This window comes from Tachyglossus aculeatus, chromosome 16 (genome assembly GCF_015852505.1).
Source record: "Tachyglossus aculeatus isolate mTacAcu1 chromosome 16, mTacAcu1.pri, whole genome shotgun sequence".
Taxonomy (NCBI): Eukaryota; Metazoa; Chordata; class Mammalia; order Monotremata; family Tachyglossidae; genus Tachyglossus; species Tachyglossus aculeatus.
This window is the reverse complement of record NC_052081.1, coordinates 37,081,458-37,108,469: the sequence shown is the minus strand read 5'-3', so window position 1 is coordinate 37,108,469 and position 27,012 is coordinate 37,081,458. Positions and strand designations below refer to the sequence as shown.

General features: G+C 55.0%; 2 protein-coding genes across 2 annotated transcripts in view; both read right to left on the bottom strand.

Moving 5' to 3' along the window:
* Positions 1–885: 885 nt before the first annotated feature.
* Positions 886–23,018, bottom strand: LOC119938452 (prominin-1-A-like). Its single transcript, XM_038758288.1, has 25 exons — positions 22,948–23,018; positions 22,063–22,382; positions 16,164–16,219; positions 15,399–15,604; positions 14,956–15,076; positions 14,426–14,489; positions 14,144–14,233; positions 13,648–13,838; positions 13,311–13,385; positions 11,484–11,547; positions 11,187–11,346; positions 10,538–10,690; positions 9,887–10,010; positions 8,757–8,845; positions 7,962–8,046; positions 7,569–7,715; positions 7,312–7,383; positions 6,714–6,809; positions 6,304–6,357; positions 4,147–4,227; positions 2,982–3,050; positions 2,354–2,443; positions 2,078–2,205; positions 1,820–1,840; positions 886–1,548 (listed from the first exon to the last, which is right to left on the bottom strand). Exons 2-25 carry the CDS (start codon positions 22,199–22,201, stop codon positions 1,497–1,499), a joined length of 2,427 nt encoding a protein of 808 aa, XP_038614216.1. The 5' UTR covers positions 22,202–22,382; positions 22,948–23,018; the 3' UTR covers positions 886–1,496.
* A 1,573-nt stretch (positions 23,019–24,591) lies between these two features.
* The window catches only part of LDB1 (LIM domain binding 1), a 30,406-nt gene continuing 27,985 nt past the window's right edge, over positions 24,592–27,012 (bottom strand). The window contains 1 exon segment of the mRNA XM_038757932.1: positions 24,592–27,011. Within this exon segment, the coding sequence (XP_038613860.1) occupies positions 26,814–27,011 (198 nt within the window). The 3' untranslated portion in view covers positions 24,592–26,813.

The following is a 27,012-nucleotide window of genomic DNA, read 5'->3' as shown; positions in this document are numbered from 1 at the left end:
GGGAAGCTACTGGCTGCAATGAGAAGGCATCGACCCTGGTAATGGTGACCAGCTGCCTACCCTCTTTCCAACCCCTCACCCACTTCTTACCCATCGGAACGTAATCAGGCCCCCTTCCTCTGATGCAGTGGATTCCCCCCAGCCCCATTCGAGTGGGTGGGGATGGAAAGAGGCGGGTCTGGTCCGCTGTTCACTGCAACCCCCCACAACCGTTCTTCCCAAGGACTCTAGAGGCCTGCTGCCTGATCCTGAGCTACTACACTTATTAAACTTCCTCCACTTTTCCCCTCCAAGAGAAGTGGAGCATTCGAACTAAGGACACTTCTCCCCGACCCAAAGAGGAGCCGTCTTAGGTGGTTCAGTGCTGGGAACTAGAGTGGACCCCTGAAAGGTCCACGTTAACCCTAGAGACAGAAAGCCCCCTCCTCTTTTCACCCAAGAGTTGGAGTGTGTGTGTGACGGGGGGGGTTCTATCCAATCCATCCTCATTGCTGCGTTTGGAGGAGTGATAGGTGGGGAGACCCCAGCCTGACCAAATGGACGTTTTACACCCTGAAATCTTGCTCATCACATGAGGACCAATCTGCCCACAATTAATAATTTCTCTTCTCCTGCAGCTATAGTCCTGGCCCATCTTTCCAAAGCCAACTCCCCTCCGCATCGCCTCCGTCATCGGGGACTGATAAATTCTCCCGGTCAGCCCCCTGACGTTGTGAGAACAGCAAACTGAAGGATGAGGCTGAGGCAAGGGAGCTTTAGTACCAAACCCTTTTTTTGGTTCAGCTCCACTGCCCTCCCCCCTCCCCCCCAACACACACACATACAGTTTGTATGACTGTGTGGTGTTGTGGTTCCATTTATACTCTTCTCAGGATCTAGGTGTGCAGTCAACTTGGTTTATTGGTGAAAATGGGGATGGAAGGAGGGGTGGGACGGGGGAGGCTCCAGAGAGTACTACCCCCTCCTCATCATGTAGAATTAGCAAAGTCAACAGCTGCCTCCTTCGCAAACACCAGACCAGGTTTTGCCATAAAAGAAAAAATGCACACCTGATTTTCTCTCAAAGTTCAAAAGCTACTTGCCTACTAGGTGTAGAGCAGGGAGGCCCTCTGGAGGCTGTAGAATTTTCTATGCACAGCAAGAGGAGAGCCTGCCACAAGACTCAGTGGCTGTCCTCCCCAGCCTGGTCTCCAGCAGGGCTGAGAGGGTGGGACTGGACCCAAGGCAAGGAGAGGGTCCCCACGGGTGAAAGCTGCCCTTCCCCGTGGTGAGTGGGGGCCCCGTCAAAATCACTGGTTATTGTCCTTAGTTGAGGGGAAGGAAGGAGGAGGGGAGGGCAAAGCCTGTGGCATGTAAACACCTGAGAGAGGCTTGAGGGATGCCAAGACTTTGCCTTGCAGCTCCCTGAGATGAAGCCTCTTCAACCCAGCTCCAAGGGAGGTGGGCTCGGCGGGCCTCCCTGTTGTCATGGCGATGGTTTGGAGGAGAGGGAGTTGTCAGTGTCTTGTCTCCACCTTGGGGAAATGGAAAGGTGATGGCTTCTGGCTCCTGGGAAGACAAGATTGGGAGAAATGTGAAGGGCCTGGGGCAAAAGCGACAGGGACAGGGTGTCTCTAAGGGAGGGTGTCACGTCCCGTGGCCCTGGACTGACTGCCCCCCCAACCTCTCCATCCCCACCCCCTCAGACCCAGCTTTTAGGGGCCCGTGTCAAGGGAGGGAGACTCCTCCCACAGAAGGAAGGACCAGTGGAGAGAGCTGCCCAGCTGTAAGGAAGATGAGATTTCAGGGGACCCCCTTCCCTCCCCCGGCCACGACTCACATCTCAAACCATTGTCTGTTCCTGGAGGAGAAAGGGGGAGAGAACAGTGAGACAGGACCAGTCAGCCCCACCTTCCCCCCACCCCCCAGCCACAAAACCCCCGAGCTCTCATGGATTCTTAGGGAGTGAGGGGTCGGGGTCCCTGATTTATCAGGGCAGGTCCTGCAGGGTGGGGGCCGGGGCAATGGGAGGGGGTCACTGGACAAGAGGAAGAGTGAGAAGACAGCACAAGCTTCGGCGGGGGGGGAGCGTACATACATGTAGGTATCATCACTGTAGACTTCAGCTGTGTCCATACGGCGATAATACTTGGCCAGCCGGATGGCTAGAATGAGACCGGGAAGGAGAAGGACCGTACACCAGCCCAAGCTGAACCAAAAGGCATTCTGCAGTGGAGCAAGAAAGAGACCCCTTTCAGTCCTTGGAAGCCCCCTCCTCCCAAACTCCCAGCCCAGGGCAACTCCCAAGCGTTACTGCAAAGAGATGCCAATCATCCCCTCACCCCACAGTCCCCTGACCCATAGGCACACTCACCAGGTTGCCCACGACAAAACTACAGGCCACAGTCTCCACAGTGTCCAGGACCTGGGCCACAGGACCACAGTGAGCCATCTCCTTCCGCAGCTGAGGATGGTAGATACAAATAATTATAATAATTGGCATTTGTTAAGCGCTTACTATGTGCCAAGCACTATACTAAGCGAGGGGGTAGATACAAGATCATCAGGTCCCAGATGGGGCTCACAGCCTAAGTTGGAATGGGAACAGGTATTGAATCCTCGTTTTGCAGATAAAGATAACAATAATAATTTTGGTATGAGACATCCCCTGACCCACAGGACTTGGCCCCCAGCAGGGGATACCCCCACACCCCAAGCTCCCACCAGGCCATTTTTTACCCCAGGGTCAGGCAAGAAGCCGGTAGCCACAGCTCAGAGCCAATAGCCCTACAACTGGGCCATCCCCTGCCCCAGAAGTGTTCACGTCTGGCAATGCACATTGGCATCTGCCTGGATGGCTTGACGAGAATGTGTGTTTTCATAACTGGCGGCCATCGTCTACAGGGATTTAAGGGGTGCAGCCTATGGGAGCTAAAAGATGGGGTTCTCTCTTTTTCCAAAATCCCCACCCACCTCCTCCCTCCCCAGTTGCACAGACTCACCATGTGGCTGGCCCACTCGACATACTTCTGGAAGTAGCTGAACTGGGTGTAGAGGAAGTTCCCGGACTCCTGGGGCCAAACAGGGAAGGGGAAGTGAGGGAGAAGGCCGAAAGGGGAAGGAGGAGGCTCTCTTAAAGACTGCAGTTGGCACAGTTAGCCAGGCACCCCATGGACAGGAGACTGAAGGGGGCCACGCTGAAGCCGGAGATTTCCAGATCTGCCTCCAGATCTGCGCTGAGATGGGTGAGGGGAGCAAAAGCTGGAGTGGAAGCTCCCTTTGGGCAGGGAACATGTCACTTTGTATTCTGTACTTCCTAAGCACCTAATAAAGAGCACTATGCCAAGAGGGTACTCAATAGACGCTGCTACTACCACCACTAGTACTAAGAGCTTGGAGGGGTGTGGGTAGCCGGGTTGTCCTGAGGGCACAGACTGTAAATGTCCAGGGATGAGGTGAGAGGGCCCTGATGTAAAAACTTTTAAATTTGGAGGTAGAGGGGGTGGATGTTGACCCAGCTAAGACATAGAACTTACCCTGGGTTTAGACACATACCTCAGGAAGCACAGGGGACTCAGTAGGTATAGTATATATTATGTAATATAAGGAATGGTATATATTGTGTATACATTATATATACCGTTTGTGTATATGTATATTATTTGTCAATAATATAGTCAATAGTACGGCCTGGTGCCGTACTAAGGGTGGGGTTAGAAGATGCAAGGTAATCAGGTCGCATCCCCATTTTCCGGATGAGGTAACCGAGGCCCAGAGAAAGTAATAGTAATAATCATAATTGGCATTTGTTAAGCACTTACTATGTGCAAAGCACTGTTCTAAGTGCTGGGGAGGATACAGGGTGATCAGGTTGTCCCATGTGGGGCTCACAGTCTTAATCCCCATTTTACAGATGAGGTAACTGAGGCCCAGAGAAGTTAAGTGACTGGCCCAAAGTCACACAGCTGACAATAAGTATCCTGCCCAAGGTCTCATAGCACACAAGTGGTGGAGTCAGGATTAAAACCCAGGTCCTTCTGATTCCCAGGCCCGTGCTCTATCGACTAGGCAATGCGGCTTCTCTAAGCAGAAGACTTATGCCGAAGACGAGGCGTTGGGGTGAAGGAGTGTCTTGGAGTAAAGGAAGGACAGGGGACAGGTCCGTACGTTCTTGATGAGTGCGGGGACAGAGTCATTAAGGAATCTCTGGGCCTTCTGGATGGCGTCAAGGCTCCCGTTCACCTGGGCCTGCGGCAGAGGAAGGGAGACAGCCGTGAAGGTAGGGAGACCAACTGGCCCGACCACGGATGGATGGGCTGTGGCGGCAGGGAGCCGCATTCCGTGCCTGTTTTCCAGTCTTAAAAGTGGGGTGGGGACTGTCCGTCCCCGCAACTCCCGCGGCTACAATGGACTGGTCATGGTGTCCATCAGATGGATCCAGCTCCCCTAGTCCGACCCCGGGGAAGCAGAGGGGAGCAGAGGGGACCCCTCTGGAGCCTCCTCCCATCCCAGGCAGGAGGGCTCCCTCCTCCCATCCCAAACATCCCATCCCAGGCAGGGGAGCGCCCCTTCCCATCTCAAGCAGGGGGCCTCCCACCTCCCATCCCAGGCAAGGGGGCTCCCCCCTCCCATCTAGGCAAGGGAGTGCCCCCTCCTCTGTTGCCGACTTGTACTTCCCAAGCACTTAGTCCAGTGCTCTGCACACAGTAAGCGCTCAATAAATACGATTGAATGAATAGGTACCACCTCTCTCTGTTGCCGACTTGTACTTCCCAAGCGCTTAGTCCAGTGCTCTGCACACAGTAAGCGCTCAATAAATACGATTGAATAGGTACCACCTCTCTCTGTTGCCGACTTGTACTTCCCAAGCGCTTAGTCCAGTGCTCTGCACACAGTAAGCGCTCAATAAATACAATTGAATGAATGAATAGGTACTGCCTCTCTCTGTTGCCGACTTGTACTTCCCAAGCGCTTAGGCCAGTGCTCTGCACACAGTAAGCACTCAATAAGTACGATTGGATGAATGAATGAATAGGTACCGCCTCTCTCTGTTGCCGACTTGTACTTCCCAAGCACTTAGTCCAGTGCTCTGCACACAGTAAGCGCTCAATACGATTGAATGAATTGAATCATCCTGTCCCCCTCCTCCCCTTCCTCATCCCCCCCGCCTTACCTCCTTCCCCTCCTCACAGCACCTGTATATATGTATATATGTTTGTACGTATTTATTACTCTATTTTATTTGTACAAGTTTATTCTATTTATTTTATTTTGTTAATAATGTTTTGGTTTGTTCTCTGTCTCCCCCTTCTAGACTGTGAGCCCACTGTTGGGTAGAGACCGTCTCTAGATGTTGCCAACTTGTACTTCCCAAGCGCTTAGTACAGTGCTCTGCACACAGTAAGCGCTCAATAAATACGATTGAATGAATGAATCCCAGGGTGGAGGGCGCCCCCTCCTACCCCAGTTGCAGGTAGCAATCCCTCCCACCCCGGGAGGGTGGTTCCCCTCCCACTCCACCCCCACCCCGGTTTTCCCTTTGCTCCAGGGTTGAATCCTAAGGCAGCCTGAGTGCGGGACTTGGGCTTTGCTTTGGTCTTCCCCACCCCACCCTACTCTAGCCTGACCGGATTCCCAGACCCGATCCCTGCCCCCTGTACCATCGCCATCCCCCCGGCCCACACACATCCCTCCCATCTCCCGTATCCTCCCGGGGGCAGCTCTGATGCCTGCCAGTCACTCGGTCAGTAATCAGTGCTATTTAATAATGATGGCATTTATTAAGCGCTTACTATGTGCAAAGCACTGTTCTAAGCGCTGGGGAGGTTACAAGGTGATCAGGTTGTCCCACGGGGGGGGGGCTCACAGTGTTCATCCCCATTTTACAGATGAGGGAACTGAAGCACAGAGATGTCTGTACATATTAATTACTCTATTTTACTTGTACATATCTATTCTATTTATTTTATTTTGTTAGTATGTTTGGTTTTGTTCTCTGTCTCCCCCTTTTAGACTGTGAGCCCGTTGGGTAGGGACTGTCTCTATATGTTGCCAACTTGTACTGCCCAAGCGCTTAGTACAGTGCTCTGCACACAGTAAGCGCTCAATAAATACGATTGATTGATTGATTGTGACTTGCCCAAAGTCACACAGCTGACAAGTGGCGGAGCGGGGATTTGAACCTATGACCTCTGACTCCAAAGCCCGGGTTCCTTCCACTGTGCCACGCTGCTTCTCTATTTATTGAGTGCTTACTATGCACAGCACTGTACTTTTCCCCCATTCTGCCCCAGCGCGCTTCCCCTGCCCCCGGCCCACACTCACTGGTATTTGCTGGATGGAGCCCTCCAGCCGCAGGAGGCTCCGGTTCAGGGATTGCTGGGGACACAAGAGGAGAAGAAGAGGAGGAGGAGGGAGTGGGAATGGTTAGCCAAGAGGGGACTTTCTCAGAGGACCATCCGCAAGAGAGGGGGTGGGCAAGTTAACGGGATACTGATGCGGGGTCGGTATTTCTACCCCATCCAGGGTCCGTCCACCGGTCTACCGGCGAGGGGAGGGGGCTGCTCCGGGCTGGCAGAGGTGGGAGTGTCGTCTTGTGGCAAAAGGAGAAACTAGAGCAGGGAAGAGTAAAAACAGAAGAGGGGAGCCCCCACCCTGGGGTACGGAATTGGGAATGGGGTGGAAAGGGGCGTCAGAAGAGGTGGTGGGCGAGTTCTGGGGGCCCGGGCGCTCACCATCTCAGGGACGATCTTGTCCAAGGGGTCCTGAAGATGCCGCAGATCTTCGGCCCCTTTCTGGAGCTTTTTGGCCAAGTCTGGCTTAGACTGCTTCTGGAGGATCCCAAGAAAAATAACCAAACGGGCAGAGTAGGTTCGAGGCTCAATCGATGCATTTATTGAGCGCTTACCATGTGCAGAGCACTGTACTAAGGGCTTGGGAGAGTACAACAGAGTTGGTAGTCAAATTCCCTGCCCACAGGGAGTTTACACTGTAGAGAATCAGGCACAGAGACAGATAACAAAGGCTAAGGGAGATGAGAAATAGGCTGAGAAAGGGCCTGGGTGGCCAAAGGGCCAGGACACCAGAGGGCTGGGATGCCAATGGGCCAGGATGCCAAGGGTCCGGGAGCCTGCTGTGGCTTGGAGCACTCATAGGCTGGCAAGGGAGGGACGACAGAGTCCTATTTCCCTCTCCTGCTTCCAACTCCTGCCGTGACCCTTCATGCCCTCCTCTACCCACCACCCGGGGCTCACCCTGGAGAGAAGGAGGAAACCCAGAAAGGAGCGGGGCCCATTCCAGGCACCAAACCCCACGACCCCATAGGCCCCTCACCAGAGACGATGCCAGGGCATCCATCTGCGTGGCCAGTTTCCCGAGATTCTCCTTGGTGGGGTTGTTCCCTAGCTGGAGGGAAGGAGAACAGAGCAGGTGGGAGAAACCTCCAACCTCTGCAGAGGGGCTTCCTCGGGGGTGAGTGCCCCTCCCGCAATTGGGCAAGGTAGCCCCGGGGTTTATTAGCTGAAAGATCATGGCAATGTCCCAGCTTGGGAGGGGTGAGGGGGCATCCCTCCCCCACCGACCATCCCCACCTGGCTCAAGGAGTCCGAGAAGTTCAGCCCCTGCAGCCCTGAGTGGCCTAGTTTCTCCAAGGCAGCCAGCTGTTTGGGGGCCAGCAGGGTGACAGAGTTTGTGTGGATCTGCACTTTGTCAAAGCTGTCTTGGATCTGGTCCTTGTACTGGGGAGACAAGTTGGGAGGGGGGTGAGGCAATGAGCGGCAGGGTCGCAGCTCCAAGGGGGTACGAATCTAGGAAGGCAAGAGCTCTGGGAGGGCCAAGCTGGGGTGCCGGAAAGGTAGTGGGTCAGGAGCAGACTAGGGCTCAGCGGGGCATTGAGGGGGCCGGGGTTTGTGGGGGGCATTGACCGGGGATCGGGGTGCCAGGAGATGCCAGAGCCAAGGGCCAAGGACGGGGAGATGTGTGACCTGGCTGAGGTTGAGGTAGCCGTCCAGGTGAATGACCGAATCCAAGTTCAGCGTGGACCAGAGGGCTTCGTTGTGCTGACAGTTACTGTGGGGGGGAAAGTGGGGTGAGGCAGAGCTAGCGAGAGAGCAGCAAGTGCAGAGGCGGGGGCTGGGGAAGGAAAGCAAAGGTCAGGGGCCCAGGAAAGGAGGGAGATATGAAGCAGGAGGGCCCCAGAAACAAGGCTGTGGGGGGGATGGGCCCCTCTCCCTGGGCAGCTCATGTGGGAAGCTGCAGACGGAGCAGGGGCCTGGGCACTTAGACGTGTCTTGGTCTGCCCCCACCTCCCTCTTTTTTGCTTTTTGTTATTCGTTTGCTCATTCATTCAATCGTATTTATTGAGTGCTTACTGTGTGCAAAGCACTGTACTAAGCGCTTGGGAGAGTACAATACAATAAACAGGCACATTCCCTGCCCACAGTGAGCTTACACTCTAGTATTTGTGAAGAGCTTAATGTGTGCCAGGCAGTGGGATAGATATAAGATCATTGGTTGGGGGACAGTCCCATTTCCATGTAAGGCTCACAGTCCTAATCCCTATTTTACCGAGGTAACTGAGGCACAGAGAAGTTAAGTGACTTGCCCAAGGTCACACGGCAGGCACAGATGGAGCGGGCATTAGAACCCAGGTCCTCTGACACCCAGGCTTGTGCTCTTACCACTAGGCTTCAGCGCTTCTCTCCCCGCCACCCCTCCCCTGTGTGTTCCCACTGCCCCAGCATGGGCTGGGATGTGTCTGCCCCCACCCAGGCACTCACTTGTAGAAGCCTCCTAGGGTCAATATGCTGTTCTCCAGCCCCAGGAGCTGGGACAGATTCAGTCCAGGGAACAGACCCGAGTCAATAACCTGAAAGTCAGAGGGTGGGAGGGGCCCCCATTGAAGGCTGGCAGGCAACCTCCACCAAGGAGAAAACTTGGGAGCATAGTTGAGGGCGGGCGGGGGCGAGAAGAAGCTGGAACCCCCAGTGGTCCTCATCCCACTTCTCCCAATCCACAAAGCCAAGCGTCTGTGGCTGAGGGTCTGTGGCTCCTCTCCTCCGAGCGCCGCCATAGACACCCCCTACTTCCACCCCCACCCACTTAAGCGACCTTCCTGATAGTGGCCCCCCAACCCCCCTTCCCGGTCCGGTCCTGACTGACTCCCCCCTGCCACCCCGGGAAAAAGGCCCTTGTTATCACCAAGTTACATTAACGACAACCTCATTCGCACCTACTCAGCCTTCCTGTCCCGCCATCGACCCCCGGCCCACGTCCTCCCCCGGGCCTGGAATGGCCTCCCTCTGCCCATCTGCCAAGCTAGCTCTCTTCCTCCCTTCAAGGCCCTACTGAGAGCTCACCTCCTCCAGGAGGCCTTCCCAGACTGAGCCCCTTCCTTCCTCTCCCCCTCATCCCCCTCTCCATCCCCCGCATCTTACCTCCTTCCCTTCCCCACAGCACCTGTATATATGTATATATGTTTGTACATATTTATTACCCTATTTATTTATTTTACTTGTACCTATCTATTCTATTTATTTTATTTTGTTAGTATGTTTGGTTTTGTTCTCTGTCTCCCCCTTCTAGACTGTGAGCCCACTGTTGGGTAGGGACTGTCTCTGTATGTTGCCAACTTGTACTTCCCAAGCGCTTAGTACAGTGCTCTGCACACAGTAAGCGCTCAATAAATACGATTGATTGATTGATTGATTGATTGAGGGTGCTTACGGGCCCACTATCCCCCATCTGTCCCCTACCACTTCCTCAGCCCTGGCCCCCAGCCTGTTCCCCAGACCCAGGCCTGGCCCTTGTCCCTGCTTTCCAGCTGGGCCCCTGCTCCCTGGCCCCAGCCCCTGCTCCCCAGTCCCGGGGCTTCTTTCCTTCCTTCCTTCCTTCCTTCCTTCTCCCTCACCTGGAAGAGCTCCCCTCGGCGCCAGGGCTGGCAGACCAACGTGTAGCCTTGGCCGCCCAGCAGGAAGAGCCCCATCACCAGCAGCATGAGCAGCCAGGAGAACAGGAAGCTGAAGCCGGCACCCCTGCACACATCGGGGCCGAGGGAGGGGGAGGGCAGGGGTAAAGCCCCGGCTCTGCCCTCCCCTCCACCATGATTTCAGGCACAATGCTCCCCCCACTGCCACCGGGTGCCCAAGGGAGGGGTCAAAGCCCATGACAGCCGGCAGTGGGCAGAGGGTGCAGGTGATCCTCTCCCAAACTGGGAACTTTGCAGCCAACTCCTGGCCCCTGCAGAGTCGGCCGACCGGGGGCAATTGGGATTTGGGAGGGGGCACGGCAGCAGAGCTGTCCCCTCCAATGCCTCTGCTTCTGCCCGGGGTAGGAAGCGCCCAACTCCAGGTGGCTCCAAGGACTCTTACCCTGCCTCTCTCCCAAACCAAGTTCCCTTGCTCCCCCCAACCTTCCACCCAGACTGTCAAGTGGACCTTACTTCTGGGGGAAGTCCCATCCCCACATCACCCCAACCACAGTCCAGGAAGGGGCTTCCCCTTCCCCCACCCCCGGGACTAGCTCCCCCGTCCCTCCATCCCCCGTTCACCCCCGTCCTTACGCCATGAGGAGGTTTCCGCCGCTGTTGGACAGGCAGCCACGCTGGGTGGGCAGGGTGTGGGGCTGCAGCCCCAGGGAGCCAAACAGCAGCCCCAGCATGAAACAGAGCACCACCAGGAGCACCACGCAGCCCAGACATACTCCGGCCACCCACCTGTCGGGACGGGACAGGAGGCACTGTCCGTAGAAGGCATGGGGAACTGAGAAGCCAGCGGGACACGGGCAGGAGTCAGGTTCCAGGAGAAGCCTAACAAACACTCAAGCCCCCTAACATGGGACATCTTGCACACTCAACCATGTAACCTCACCAACCAGGTTCAGGCCAGCCCCCCGGACTGTTCTAGTTATCCCTCCCACCCTTTTTTTTTTTAAAAAAAATGGTGCTTACTGTGTGTCAGGCACTGCATTAAACGCTGGGGTAGATACAAATTAATCAGGTTGGACTCAGTCCATGGCCCACATGGGTCTCATAGTCTTATGCCCCATTTTACAAATGAGGCAACCGAGGCACAGAGAAGTGAAGCGACTTGCCCAGGGTCACACAGCAGGTAAGTAGCAGAGTGGGAATTAGAACCCAGGTCCTTCTGACTTCCGGGCCCATGCTCTATCCACTAGACCACACTGCTTCTCCATCCCCATCCCAGCCACACCTGTACCAATCAGCCTGGGAGACATAGGGTTCAACGGCCTTGATCTGGTTTCCAACCAAGCCCAGCATCCCATCAACATTCTCCAAGACGTCCATCAGCTGGTTCTCCGTTCCGATACTGGCCAGTTGCTTCAGGATGCTCTCCAACAGGTCCTGTGCCTCTAGAGGGTGGGCGATGGAGAGGCAGAGGGAAGGAGAGGGGTCAGTGTGGGAGGGTGGGGGGTAAGGAGAGCTGAGATCAAGAGATTTGGTGCTGGGAAGACTGGGAGAGTTAGGTGGGGACCCCCTTCCCAGGTACCTGCCACGAAGTCCTGTGTCTGGTTATGCACTGCCTCTGGGGTGCTGTTTAGAATTTGGTAGGCCTGAGGGAGAAAGCAGACATCTACGCTACTCATCGCAGCCTAGTAGCCCCAACCCTCCTTCAAACCTCCCTCCCGGAGGCCAAAGCCACCATCTTGCCCCCTCTCCCCTCTTCTAGACTGTGAGCCCACTGTTGGGTAGGGACCGTCTCTATATGTTGCCAACTTGTACTTCCCAAGCGCTTAGTACAATGCTCTGCACACAGTAAGTGCTCAATAAATACGATTGATTGATTGATTGATTGCAGCGGGGAGGTTTGGAATGAACTGGGCTTGGGACTTTTGCTTCCCCCGCCCCAACATCGAGAATTCATTGTGGTATTTGTTAAGAGCTTACAATGTGCCAGGCATTGTTCTAAGCCCTGGGGTAGATACAAGTTAAGCGGGTTGGGCACAATCTCTTTCCCACCTAGGGGTCACAGTTTTAATCTTATTTTACAGATGAGGGAACTGAGGCCCAGAGAAGTGTGGTGACTTGCCCAAGGTCTCACAGCAGACAAGTGGCAGAGTCAGATTAGAACCCATGACCTTCTGACTCCTAGGGTCGTGCTCTATCCACTCTGTCATGCTGCTGCATCAGCCCTGGAGACTCCAATAGGAGCAATTCTTTGGGTCTCCTGCAGCCCCTTGTGCCCCCCCTACTTCCTTTGGGCTTCCCCCTGCCCCTCCTCTCTGCAGGACTCCCCACGCTTTGGTTCCCAGTCCCTCTGGAAACCCCCTGCTCCTCTGCTTTGAGCCCACTGTTGGGTAGGGACCGTCTCTATATGTTGCCAACTTGTACTTCCCAAGCGCTTAGTACAGTGCTCTGCACACAGTAAGCGCTCAATAAATACGATTGAATGAATGCAAAATGGGGATTAAAACTGTGAGCCCCCAGTGGGACAGCCTGATCACCTTGTAACGTCCCCAGTGATTAGAACAGTGCTTTGCACATAGGAAATGCTTAACAAATACCATTATTATTATTATTATTATTATTCAGAGAGACTAGGCAAGGGAGAGGAGAGGCCAATTTCCTCCCCCTTTTGAGGTGAGATCCGGGTTTTGGGTGAAGGTGGTAGGGTGGACGGTTTGGACACCTGTCTACATGTTTTGTTGTCAGTCTCCCCCCCTGCCCACCACTTCTAGACTGTGAGCGCGTTGTTGGGTAGGGACCATCTCTATATGTTCCCGATTTGTACTTCCTAAGTGCTTAGTACAGTGCTCTGCACACGGTAAGCGCTCAATAAATGATTGAATAAATGAATGAATGAACCCCACATTTGTGTCCCTGTTCCACCTGCTCCGGTGTAGCCCCTCCCCACTCTGTTGCCTCCTCCCTGCCAGCCTAGCCCTTCCATGTTGGAGAAGTATCAGGAGCCAGGGAGGATGTGGGCAGCAGTAAGAGAGAGGGAGGAGAGATGGGCCCCAAAAAGAGCAGGATAGGGACCCTGGAAGCCCCAGGCTGGGAATTAAGCCCAGGAACAGAGATGTGATCCCCCTCTAGACTATAAGCTCCTTGTGGGCAGGGACTGTTTCAACCAACTCCATTGTACTGTACTCTACCAAGCGTTTAGTACAGTGCTCTGTCCATGGTCAGTGCTCAATAAATACCATTGTGTGACTGAGTGATGTGAAAGTTGGGGACACGGAGAGCAGGGGACCGAGGTTCGGGGCCAGATAGGACCTCAATGTCAGGAGTTGGTCCAGGACAGATGGCTTAGGCTCAGCTGCCTCTGGGGAGCAGCCGGGCTGGGGAGAGGAAGGCAGGACTGGGGAGAGCTCACCTGCTGAATCTGGGCTTGGGGGTTGGTGTTCAACAGGTTGCTGAGCAGCTCAATTTCAGGACGAACATTAGGGATCTGGAGGGGAGGAGGCCAGTTCAGAGGAGCCAGGGCACACGACTGAACAAGGGGAAAAGTAGGGACTGGGGGACGTGGGGCAGGGAAGTGGCAGAAGTGAGGAGATCGGGGAGCAGAGGGTTGTAGGGGGGTGCCTGGTCCCTGGGCTGGGTTAGAGGGAGCAGAACTGGGTGGGTAGGGGAAGTAGAGAAGGAAGAGAAGGTTTGGAGGGAGGGTTTTGGGGGGGTGCATTGGGACCGGGTAGTGGACTCGGGGTTCACACCTCACTGATGTTAAAGTTGATATCAAGATCACTGAGCTCCAGGCTTTTGCAGGGGTCCCCGCACTCCTGCTTTGCCTCCCTCAGCTCTTTCTGCACGGCCGAGAGGTTTTGCTTCAGCATCTCCCACGGGTCCTGCAGCTTCTCCGAAGAATTCTTCATCACCCACAGCTCCTGCTCCGTCCCCTGGGCCTCTGCCAGGTGGGAGAGCAGGAACCGGGCTAGGGGATCTGAGCCAAGGGAGCAGGACCAGGGGACCTGGGCCCGGGGAGCTGGACTGTGATGAAGGGAGTGAAGGGAGAGGGATGGTCTGTGGTGGAAGGGGCGGGGTGGGGTGGCTTGAGTCATAACTTATCATGCTTATCCCTTTAACCTTTCTCTCCCTGCTTGCTGTCCCCTTCCCACCACCCTAATCCCTCCGCCCCTCCAGTCTGGTTAGGCCAGGGCAGGGGCAAGTAAACGGGAATAATCTAAGGGAGAAAAGACCTCCGTCACTGACCTGACAGCAGCTTGGATATGATGCTCAGTGCTGGGTACACCGCCTCCTGCACTTGAACAAGGACCCTGCCCCCCAGCTGCTGCCCGATGTCTGTGGAGACATAGGCACCGTTCTTTGCCCGAGGTCTCCCCACCTGAGGTCGCCTCCAGCCGAGGTCCCTTTCCTTCTCCCCCGGACGCCGCCGGCCAACCCACATCATGCCCCGCGCCCATGTCCGGTACCATTTTCTGAGCCGGATCTGGGACCAGAGTGGGTGGACGGGGCAGAGGTGGGACTACTCACCCTGCAGGCTGGCATTGACAGCGCCAACCGGTTCGCTGCTGGCTTTTATGATCTTGTCAAAGTCCTGGTAGGAGAGGGGAAAATGAGCAGAAAGTGACTTGGGACTCTCTAGACTCTAACCTCACTGTGGGCAGGGAATGCTTAGTAATAATAATAATAATAAAAATAATAATAATGGCATTTGTTAAGTGCTTATTATGTGCAAAGCACTGTTCTAAGCGCTGGGGAGGTTACAAGGTGATCAGATTGTCCCACAGGGGGCTAACAGTTTTAATCCCCATTTTACAGATGAGGTAATTGAGGCACAGAGAAGTTAAGTGGCTTGCCCAAGTTCACACAGCTGACAATTGGCAGAGTAGGGATTTGAGCCCATGACCTCTGACTCCAAAGCTCGTGCTCTTTCCACTGAACCACAGTGCTTTGCACATAGTAAGCACTCAATAAGCACCAGACTGGGATGAAGAGAGATAGAGGCTGGAAGTGGCAAATATCGGAATGGGGACGGCAGCAGGGATCAGGGCTGGGCTGACCTGAGGGATGGATTGGATGAAGATCTGCATGTTCCCGAGAGAGCCGTTGAGGGAGTCGGGGCCACTGGACACAGCCTCAGACATCCGCTTGTTACTGACAAAGATGAGGCTGTTCCCGGCCCTGGAGAGCAGAGGAGGGGTCAGAGGGCAGAGGTTCATTCAATCATATTTATTGAGCGCTTACTGTGTGCACAGCACTGTACTAAGCACTTGGGAAGTCCAAGTTGACAACATATAGAGATGGTCCCTACCCAACAATGGGCTCACAGTCTAGATAAGTGGGTCAGGCCCCCCAAGAAGCATGTGCCACCCACCCTGGCCCCCGCAACCAGTCAAGAGGCCGTGACAGGGAAGGGCACACGCATTCAGGCTGGAAGTGGAGGAGTCTCATGAGTCAAGGCACCCAGGGGCCTTAGAGGGTTAGGGAGCAGGAGTGTACATACAAGAGGAGGATGGAGAGCAGCAGCAGGAGGCCGGCAAGGGTCCGGCGGCGGCCAGTGGAGCCCTTGTCCTGGTTCAGATGCATTCTCCCCCCGCAATTTCCACACAGGCGACAGCAGCAGAAGCAGAGTCCTGTCAGGGGCACGAGCACCACAAACAGCAGCCCCAGCAGAAGGCAGACGAGGAACCCAGCCTCATACGCCAGCACCTGGCACGTCAGAGGTCAGGCTGGAGCAGGGGACTCAGTCTCCCCTTTCCCCTCCCCATTGTGACTCCCCTATCCCCGCAGATCCTCAACTACCTCCTGCCCGAGGGACAGGGTTGGGCCATCCCAGCACCAAACCGTCTGGGCTCCATCCAAATTCTTGTGATTCCCCCCTCCCCAACCTTTGGTAGCTCAGGTCTTTCTGTCTTCTCAACCTCCCAGCCCCAAGACCCTCCAGAGCTCCCCCTTGGAGATCCACTCAGCTACAGATCTCCTGAGCTGGCTGCTCCTCCCTTGCCCACCCCTCTATTTCCCCAAGCACTGCCGTGGGATAACCACTAGCACCTCTGGACTTGTGTTGCGGGGCAGGGGCTGGCAGAGTAGAGAGCGATGGCTCCTGCCATCCTGTCTGGAGAAAGGATAGCCTGCCCGGATCCTATGGCGGTGGGTGGGGATTGGTTTGGTGGCAGGGAGGGGATGAGGGAGCCCAAAGCCTGAGAAGCAAGACAGCAGAGGCCCTGAGGCCCCTGCAGTTTCTCTCCATTTCTCCAGCCCTTCACACCTCCTTGATGAAAGTGCTGGAGTCCTCTTGGCCCTGGATCAGACTCTGGATCAAGTCTGGGGGAGGGAAGAGAGAGAGGTCAGGGAGATGAGGAAGAGCCGGGGGTGGATGAAGGGAGTTGGGGCAGGAGAGGGAGGCAGCAGAGAGGCTTTCCCCCACTCAATGTGGGCAGGGAGTATGTCCACTATATTGTACTCTTCCAAGTGCTCTGCACACAGTAAGTACTTAATAAATACGAATGATTCACTGACAGACTTTTGGGAGGAGGCTGACCACCCCCCAGCCCCTGGACTGTGAGCCCACTGTTGGGTAGGGACTGTCTCTATATGTTGCCAACTTGTACTTCCAAAGCGCTTAGTACAGTGCTCTGCACACAGTAAGCGCTCAATAAATACGATTGATGATGATGATGATGGACTGTGCCTAGACATTTAACCCCTTTAACATAGACTCCCTGACTCCCCACTACCAAGTGTGTTTATCAACTGCTTGTACTGCTTGTACTTCCCAAGCGCTTAGTACAGTGCTCTGCACACAGTAAGTGCTCAATAAGTACGATTGATTGATTGATTGACTGCTACTGCTGCCCAGCACACCAGAGCGCCAGAGAGCACAGAGAGGAGGGGAAGAGGAAGGAAGTGTTGATAGTGTCCGGTCCCCTGTATACCTGCTTACGACCCCAGGACATGTCCTTTCTAGCATAAACCACAACACTTTAGTACATATCCATAATCCATTAATTTATATTCATGTCTGTCTTCCTCCGCTAAACTCTATGCTTGTTGTGGGCAGGGACTATGTCTACCAATACTGTTGTACTGTTATATTGTACTCTCCCAAGTGCTTAATACAGTGCTTTGCAGACAGTAAGCACTCAGTAAATACCACTGGTTGATATGCTGTTCCCACCCTGACTTCTGAATGACTCTGACCTCTTGTAATTAACAAGCAAATGATTTCTGGAAAGTATGTAACTGATAATTGCTGTTCAGGGCTGGGTAGGGCCGCTGAAAGTAAATACTGGTGTTCTAGACTGGAGGGCCAGGAAGGGCTAGTCACAAGCAAGTGGCCACAGGAGAGAGGGTAGTGACCCAGGGGTGGGGCAAGAAAATGAACCTGGAATTTCAATTTTGCCCATTCGTTAAACAGTCCAGGTAGATGACACTACAGAACTTGAGAGACCATATAACAGTAATGATTATGACAATAATCATAATAATAATACTTTGGACCACCCCCTTCTCCTGGAAACATTATCCGACCTTGACTTCACTGACACTGTACTCTCCTGGTTCTCCTTCTATTTCTCTGGCTGCTTATTCTCCATTTCTTCCGTGGGCGCCGCCTCTGCCTCCCACCTCGTAACTGTGGGAGGCCCTCAAGGTTCAGTTCTTAATTCCTCTCTATTTTCCATCTACACCTTCCTTGAAGAACTCATTCGCTCCCCCAGCTTCAACTACAATCTATGTGAATGGTTCCAAAATCTCTTTCTCCAGCCCTGACCTCTTCTCTTCTCTGCAGTCTCGCATTTCCTCCTGGCTTCCGGACCTCTCTTCTTGGATGTCCTGCAGACACCTCCACCTTGACATGTCTAAAACAGAAATCCTCATCTTCTCACCTAAACCTGCCCTCCCCATATCTTTCCTATAACTGTAGACAGCACCACTGTCCTCCCTGTCTCTCAAGCCCGAAATCCTGCCATTATCCCTTCTTTCATTCAACCCACATAGTCAATCTGTCACTAAATCCTGTCGGTTCAACCTTCACAACACCGCTAAAATTCTTCTTTTCTTCTAAATCCAAACTGCTACTACTCTGATGGAAGCACTTATCCTATCCCACCTTTACTGCGTCAGCCTCCTCGCTGACCTCCACCTCTCCTGTCTCTCCCCACTCCGTGTCATACTTCACTCTTCTGCCTGGATCATTTTTCAACAAAAACCCTTCAATTCACGGCTCCCACTCCTCAAACAACTCCAGTGGTTGGGTATCCACCTAACCATAAAACAGAAACTCCTTACCACTCTCTTTTAAACACTCAACCAGCTTGCCCCTTAGTTATCTTACCGCACTCATTTTCTACTACAACCCAACCTAAGCACTTCACTCATTAAAGTCACCTGCTCACTGTACCTCTATCTCATCTATCTCCCTGATGCAGCTGCTTCTTACCTCTGCTGGCTCTGCCCATTCAGCAACCTACCAAACGTGTGTGTCTGCGTGTATGAATGTGTGTTCCTCTGTATAAGTGTAAGGGAATGTCACCTGGCCTGTATGTGTGTGTGTGTGTCTATCCTCTTTCTCTACTTCCAGCTCTCTATGTCTCTGAGTCCCTCTGTCTCCCATTCTGCCTTTAATCTCCCTGTTCTTCTTTCCCCTGCCCCTCACAGACTTGAAACACGGCCCTGCATCTGCCCAGCATCTGCCCAGGACATTTCTGTCTTTGGTTGGGCCCTCAGGACCCCAAGAGCAGTGGGTGGAAGGGAGGGAGTGGAACCAGAGACAAAAGGGGAATGAAGCACTTCCCAGAAAAAAGATCTACCAGGGAACTAGGCCCTCTAGATAACTTTCGGGAATTCTGAGACCGTTTAACTCCATTATGGGAATTAGTCTAGAGAAGGAGAAGATTCTGCTATGTATTTGGATTTAATTTTATACCTTTTTTATTCTCATAGTGTTTTGGAGAATTGTTTGAATGCCGCTTCATTTAACTGAGATGCTTGCTATTGGGTTTCGCTAATCTCCCTTAGTTCTTAGTCTAGGATTTTTATGCTTCTGTGAAAAAAAGAAAAAGGAAATAGCCTGGTGTCCCATGTCCTGGGTATCCTACATCCTTTTATATCCACATATCCTTTTTTATCCTGAGAGTGGGACACAGGAACCCTTTTGCTACGACACCGTGCCCGGTGCCAAGGACTGGTCTGGAGCTCCCAGTCGCCACACTCTTCCCAGCAGAAACTGGAGGAATTTTCTCAGGCCATTGGGGAGCAACAAAACATTCCAAAACTGTTCGCGATGTGGGGTGGGGTGCCCACCTGACCCCAGAGAGAGGGTGGTGACTGGCATCCTCCCTCCTCAGTATGCCCTATGTACCCTCTTGTCCTGCTTTCTGAAGTCTGTCCCCATCACGCTGCTCCTCTGAGTGCTCTAGTGACACTGTTGGGGTTGGAACCCTGGGCTGGTTGGATCAGTGATCTGACCCATTAATGCCCCACTCATGAACATATATTTACCCTCTTCTTTCCGGCGCATGCCACAGTTCGTGGAAAGGCACAGATGTCAGAGCAGCTTTAGAAGTTGAGGCAGACCAGTTCCCTTGGGCCTGGCTGGCTACTCCTTACTGCCCCTGGACCCCTATGGCCTGTCCATCCCTCAGCCTCTCCCTGTATCCCACTTTTCCCTTCTTCCAAGCTCGCTATTGCTGCTTCCAGCGGGGCCCACTGTCCACTGCCTTTGGCATGGCAGTTACTCCATGGCTCAGTTTTAATCACCCCACACACATGCTTCTTTCGGGTTTGGGGTCATACATACAATTTTAATAGTTTCTGGGAGCGCTCAGGTGACACCATGTCTCTCCCCCTCTCTCTGGGCAGGGCGGCCTCGCCTTCAGCCCAGACACACAGGATACCTCTCCTACACTGAACAATCTTGACCTTTCAACTTTGATGCTGGTGTATTTGATCCTGGTGAAGTTGATATGGTGACTATTCCCTCCTCCCAGAAACACTCTCCAACTTTGTTTACCAATGAAGTTCTCTCCTGGTTCTCCTCCCTCCCTCTCTTCTCACTTGAGACTTAGATCCAAGGGTGTGAGACGGGACACAGTCCCTGACACCGCAGGGCTCACAATCTATCTTATTCCCATTTTACAGATGAGGAAAATGAGGCCCAAAGAGGCTAAGTGCCTTGCCCAAGGTCACTCAGTAGATACCAGTGGCAAATCTTTGATTAAAACCTGGGTCTTCTTGACTCCAAATTTCATGCTCTTTCCACTGGGCCACACTCCCTTTTTCTTAGTTTCCTTATCTCCAGCTTCTCCCTCCTTCAATCTATACTACACGCTGCTGCACCGGTCATCTTTTTGAAGCATCACTCAGAGCACATTTCTCCATCCTTTTATATCCTTCATAGGCTTCTCCTATTCCTCCGCATCAAGCATGGTGAGATCTCCCCAAAGGAGATAAAAACTGAGTGGAGACCAGGGTGAGGGCCTCCTCCAGGAAGGCTTCCCCGACAGGGATCTGGACTTTGCTTTTCCCTTAACTGAATCACCACCCCAGCCCCCACATCCCCTCTCTTCCCCTCTTCACTCTCTGCTCCCCACACTACCTCTCCCTGTCCCATTCCCCTTCCCCTTAGGCCCCCTCCCCACTACACCCCTTAGCAAAGGTCACAGTGGGTTGTTGGTCTGTTCCATTCCCCAGTGGGCAAAGAGGAGGGTAGCTTTCTGGGCTTGGAACCCCCCAGGCAGTTAGTCCGGAGACCTTTCATTCCCTCTTCTCTCCAGTTTTCATTTCTCCACAACACCTGGAATTTCTACTCTTCAACCCAATAGCATCTGGAAACTGTGCCCCAGCTCCAGGAGAGAGGCAGGAGGGAGAGAGAGCAGGGAAGGAGGGCCCCAACCTGGCTCTGGCCCAGGTTGCTAGGGAAGCTGGAGCCCAGAACCCAATCTTGAGGGGGAACCATTGGCTGATGGGGCCGGCAGGCTATGGGGGCCAGGTGAGATGGGGGTCAAAGTAATAGAGCGGCTGTGAAATTGCTCGAGTGAGGGGCACACTTGTAAGAACTGCCTGAGGGGCAGGGGAAAGTACTGAGTCAGAGGCCACAGGTGAGTGGGAAATAGGAGGGGCAGGGGTGCTAGTTGCTTCTGTAAACAGGAGCCCCATAGCCTGATTAAACAGTAACAAGCAGCATTAGACTGAGAAGATCAGTTTCTGGTTCCTTCTCCAACTCCATAACCTTCTCAGGCAGCCCCCAAATTCTCTACTATTTGTGCATTTCCTGCCAGGTTCCCCCAGCTAGGGGTCTCTGACCACCTCTAAACCTTCCCACTCACCCCAGGGCTTCCTCTGCCCTGGTCTCCCTGGAGCCCCAACTGGTATCCACACGGGTGGGAACATTGTATTCATTCATTCAATAAATGTGATTGAATAAATGAACATAGGTAGTGGTTTGAGTAACCCTGGGCGCATGAGTCTTTGGGAGAGTCAGTCTGGGAATTAATATATATGAGGCGAGGGGGTGGGGGGGAGGGGGGCTGGGTCTCTGTGTGGTGTAACTATTTGTGTGCCATGGCGTGCATAGGCCAGCAGCATGGTCTAGTGGGAGTCGGTCAGTCAGTACTATTTATTGAGCACTTACTGTGTGCAGAGAGCTGTGCTAAGCACTTGGGAGAGTGTAATATAACAATATAACAGACAAATTCCCCGCCCACAATGAGCTTCCAGTCTAGAGGGGAGTCTGAAGGACGTGGGCTTTAATCCCTGTTCCACCATTTGCCTGCTGTCTGACCTGGGAAAGGTCACTTAAATTCTCTGTGCCTCAGTTACCTCCTCTGTAAAATGGGTACTGACTGTGAATCCTAAGTGGGACATGAACCATGTCCAACCTGATTAGCCTGTATCTACCCCAGCGTTTAGGGCTGTGTCTGATACATAGTAAATGTTTCACAAATACCATTTAAGGAAAAAAAAAATTTTAAATAAAATGTCAGTATGTTTCCTTTTGGGCTCCCACGGCTTGGAGGTTGAGCGGAGTGGTGGGGGGAAGTTGGATTGCCAGGGGAGGGAGATGGAGACAGATGGAGAGGGAAGTGACAAGGGTGCAGGTTGGAAGTGGAGGGGCCTGGAGGTAGACAGGGAGAGGGAAGGGACACAGTCCAGGGGAAAGTTCTTACCTTGGGGGAAGGGGTTGGGCTGCACCAGTCCCAGGAAGCCTTGCACCATGGCATGAAGCCCCCTGAGCCCCCCTAGGTCCCCGGGTGCCAGGCCCGGGATGAGCTCATAGACCGGCTCAGTCAGGTTCCCCAACTCCATGCTGAAGATCTGCCCTCCAGCTGCGGAGAGCTCAGGGGCCGGCTGAGGGGACCAGAGACCGGAGGGCAGCTGGGAGCACAGTCGGGAGTGCAGTGTGGAGGGGTCAGGCCCCGGAAGCCAGGCTCTCTCCCCACCAGCCCAGCGCTTCACTCGTGCTGGGCAAGTGGGGAACTCCTGATCCCTGGAGGATGAGGCAAGAGGGATTATTAGTGGGAGTCGATGGTAGCTGTGAAGTCTTCCACACGCCCTGACACTGGGAAATCCTGGGCAGGGCTGGAGATCTCTTCCAACCTGGTGGGGCCCCTCACCAGCCCCTCACTTCTTGCAGACCCCCAGTAGGCTGGTGGACTTGTGTACATGTGTGCGTACACACACACATGCTTGGGGACAAGGTCTGTCTTGGGGAAGGTGCCCCGAGGGAAGGAACTGGGACAGCGAGACAGACACTTTGGAGCCGGCCCAGCAATAAAGAGGGATGGTCAGGCTCCACAACTATGGGGTTCTTGCCCAGATCAGAGCACTGCCCGGAACTCTGCATAGGTAACCAGAATGGTAAGAAAGACCCACAATCCCACAGCTGTAATGCCCCACACATTAGGTTTCGTGGAACCCAGTGCCTGTTTTACACCTGGAGTGATTGATCATGCCTGACCACCCCTCCCCGCCCCCGCCACACTCACCTCTCCCCTGGACTGGCCTCTCTCTCCTTCCTTTCCGCTCCCTTCTCCTTCCCCCCAGATGTGTACCTGTCTAGAGGGGCGGGAGCCCCTGGGTGGGACAGGAGGCAGCAGGTGGGCCTGAGAGCAGTGAGCAGAGGCAGCAGGTGAGCCTGGGAGGAGATCCAAGGGCAGTCCGGCTGTTTGGGCAGGACCAGGCCAGGGCAGAGTGCCGCAGGTGGTGGGGCGGGAGAGCTGGAAAAGGGCAGGGAGGAGGGGTCAGGCCCCCACTGAACTGACACCCCCTCCTCCCAACCGACACTCCCTCTTTTGCCCCTCCCCTCTCTGCTCCTTCCTGCTGGCCAAGGCCCAGATCTCACAAGCAGCATTTTCCACCATGCCCCGCCTCCCCGTCCTAAGGTCACAGCTGGTGGGCCCAGACCCCCTGATTCCCTGGCTCTAGTTCTCTGCTTCTTGCTCCATGACAGGGCTTGGAGAGGGACAGGGAGCTGATAGCCCAGGGTGGGGGTACAGGGGACTGACTGGTCCTCAGAGGGGTGCTGGTCTTGGATGGACCAGCCCCCAGTCAGAGTGACAGGGTTGGCTGGCCTTGGGGAGGAGGCATTGCCGTCAGGCCTCAGGCCCAGTTCTACTCAAGGGAACAAAGAGCCAGGCCGGGGAGAGGAGTGACCCCCAAACCTGTGGCTCAGCTGCATGAAAGGGGCATCAAGGACCTAGACTTCCTGTTCCCCTTGGCATTTCCCTTTAGGGGAAAGGCCCGGGGAAGGAGCCTGGGCTAGGTCAGGGCAGGGAGTGGCAGTCCAGGCCAATATTAAGTTGTGGGGGGGGGGGAGGGGGGAGTGGGAGACTAAGCCCTAAAAGCTGACCCCTCCCTTCCTCCCTCCCTGCCTGCTGCTGTCTCTAAGACACAGCAAAGCCACGCACCATATCCCCATGACAACACTGAGGGATTCCCGGTCCCCCTCCCTCAGGACTCCTCCGCCCCTTGAAGCGGCCCCACATCCTGGTTCCCACATTCGGATTTCTATATCCTGGTTCTCCTGCCAAGAGACATGAGAATCGCAGACCAGCAGAGCGGCTTCCTCCAGTTCTGGAGGGGACTGGCAATACAACCACCCTGCCATCCCCCACATCCCATCAACCCCAATTGCTGAGACCCCAGCTAGGCAGGCTCTCCTGCTCTCAGTCCCGCAGGCTCAGGTGCAGACTTGGAGAGGGCAAGAAGGGATTTGGGCCAGAGACTCACTAGTCCCTGGGCCGGCCTTTGTTTTCAGGTCTTCTCTCGGTGGCCCCTAATTGGCACCGGTGCCAATTAGGGGCCACCGCCTGACTAGGACCTCCTGACCTCCCCCAACAGCCTGAGGCAGCGGAGCTGGGGCTAGCCCGTGGCTGCTTGATGGTGGCTATGGAAAGTGGGCCTGTACTGGCCCCCAAATTTAATTTCCATAGAGGGTGGGGGTGAAGGGAACAGGATGAGGGTTTGTCCAAGGTCTCAACAACCAATAGAGCAAGGTGGAAACTGGAGAGACAGCAAGGCGGCCCTCCTAGGCGGGAGAATTGTCCCTCTCACCCAAGCAAGGACCTTGTCTCCATCCCACGAGTCACACTTACCCACTATGCTACCGGCTGGGCCTCAGACTACGAGTGAAAGGATTGGGGCTGCGTTTGGGAGTTGTGGGGGGCAAGTCATAAACCCAAATAAGCAGGCAGGGACAGCGTCAAACCAAAAAGTCATTTATTGGTACCATACATGACTCCGAAATGGCACAAACTATGCAAAAAAAAAAAAAAAAAAAAGAGGCATCACAGGGGGGTGGGGGGAGCACCCTCCAACTACCTCTGCCTGCCTGTACCTTCCAACCCCTGCTAACTCATTCTGGCCCTGATGGGACTGGGGGAGACCAAGGAAATGAGCCCCCTAGCCCACCTTACATTGCCTGGGGAGCTGGGGAGGGTTGACGTGGAGCCAGGGGAGGGTGGTGGGCCGTTTAGCTGAGGGTCTCTCCTGGGCTCTAGGAGAGAGCAGAGGAGAGGATGGGGGGTGGGAATGGGATGGGGGGGGGAGGGGCAGTGTGGAGAAGGGTCCTGAAACAGGGCAGAGGAAGGTGCAGGCATCAGGGATCAGCCCCAGCTCGGGGAAGGACGTAGAGCCTTGGATCCCACTCCTTCCCCTCTCTCTCTCTCTGTCCCCCACCTGGGTCTGAGCACTACAGAAGGAGTTCTGGAGCAACAAGGGGTCCTGCAAGCCGCTGTAACCGGAATCCGAGACAAGCGCTTTCCATTCCCCGTCACCCTGGAGATAGGCCTGGACACCTCCACTCCCCTCCTCCCAGCTTTCCCAGTCTCCCAGTAGGTCCTTCTGCCTGGACACAGGAATCTGGGGCAGAGGCGATCCCGGGGCTCCCCCTTGTGGTCACCAGAGGCCCCCTGGCATGATGCTCCCTGTGACCTGCCCAGCAGGTGGGTGGGCACGGCGAGGGGCGGCCCAATGCCCACTGGCCCTATTTCTATCCCGGAGGGGGGACTAGGGAAGCGGGAGGCCCACCAACACCCCCTCTTGACCCTGTGGGGGGCCCCTTCTCCTCTAGCCCTAACACACAGGGGATGAAACAACTCAAAAAGAAATACGGAGACGAACACCAGTGGACCCCCCCCACCGCCCCAGCCCACCGCCCCCCAGCAGGGCTGGGGCCAGAGGGGAAGGGGAGCCAGGCCCGCTCCTACTGTGTGACCGGCAATCAACGCCCCTTCCCCACGGAGGCCCTGGGGGTGGGTAGAGGGCTCCCCGAACACAGCTGCTCTAGCGGAACACATTGAAAGGTCACAGGTCAGTATAATACACATGATCTTCTACGGTGTGGAGATTTACAAGCACGAGGGACACAAACCCAAGCGGTGCTGGGAGGAGGGTAGAGTTGGGGGCTGGGGGAGGGAGGGGGGTAACAGCACACAAGTTTTACACTGGGGCAGGGGCGGGGGGGGTGGGTGGACAGAGGGGGGACTCCACCAGCCCTTCCCCGTCCCAGCGTCTGCCCCCGGCCCCTTCCGGTGGACCAAAAAGGAAAATGGTCTGAAGCTCTGAATTGTAGAAAACAGGGACCTGGCCCACCTCCTCCCCCCAACCCGCCCACCGGGGGCCAAAGGAAACCCAAACGGGTGGGAGGAGGGAGGGAAGAGGCAGGAGGAATGCAGGGCGAGTGGAGTGGGGGGGTCGATTTTTTTTTTAAAACTTATGTTTTTATTATTATTATTTTAAAAAAGAGAGAGGGAGGGGGAGAGAGGAGAGAGAGAGAGAGAAGTCAGGGGTTTCAGGAGCTGGGAACCGGGGGAGGGAGATGCGAGGGGGAACTTAGCTCCTCAGCTGCCAACACCAAGAAGGGGTCTCCTCTGCCCTCCCCACCGCAGTTTGACCTGGATCACCCTCTACCCTCCTGACAGGAACTGCAAAAGGGGGGAGAGAAGCTCAGAGTCCCTGTGGGAGGGGAAGAGGTGAGAGGGCAGCAGAGGCTCAGCCCCGCCCGTCCCGACCCAAGTCTCAGTGGGCAGCCCCACGTGGTCTGTGGGTGGTGCCCGCGGGCTCTGGCTGGGGGTGGGGGGCAGGAGAGCAGGGTGCAGGGGGTGGGGGGCGCTGGGCCCCTCTGTGGAGAAGCCGCTGGGGGCTCAGGGCTGCTGGAGCTCAGCTGTGGCAACCTCTCTCCAGGGCTGGCAGCAGCAGTGGCGGCAGATGACCGGGAGAAGCCAGGCCCTGGCAGCCACGGCGGCCCCACGGTCGGGGGCACCAGGGGTCCCTCAGGGCCACCCAGAGACCCACCCGGCCACCCCCTGGCACCTTCCAGTCCCGACTCCCCCTCCTGTTTCCAGGTAGATCGGTTTCTGCTCAGTTCTTTTGATTCCTCTTCCTCTCTCCCGCGGGCTCACCGGGGCCGGGGGCGGCCTCACTGCGAAGCCTGCGACGTGGGGTTCTCGGACTTGCTTTCCTGGCTGGAGGGCGGCTTGCTGTTCCAGGGGCTGTTGGCGCCCAGGGCGGGCGAGTTGTTGAAGCTGTCCTCATCGTCCAGCCCGTTGGCCGCGTCGAATTGCGTGTTCTCCAAGCGGGTGATCAGTCGTTCGTCCTCGTCCCCGAACTCCCCCCCC

Bases quoted from the DNA above. Each gene is read 5' to 3' on its own strand.
- LOC119938452 (XM_038758288.1), bottom strand. From the start codon at position 22,201: ATGGAGTTGGGGAACCTGACTGAGCCGGTCTATGAGCTCATCCCGGGC. The intron at 14,490-14,955 runs GTCAGCCCAGCC...CTCTCCTACCAG, and splicing joins TCATCCAATCCATCCCTCAG to GACTTTGACAAGATCATAAA. The intron at 10,691-11,186 runs GTGTGGCTGGGA...CCGTCCCGACAG, and splicing joins TCCCAGGCTGATTGGTACAG to GTGGGTGGCCGGAGTATGTC.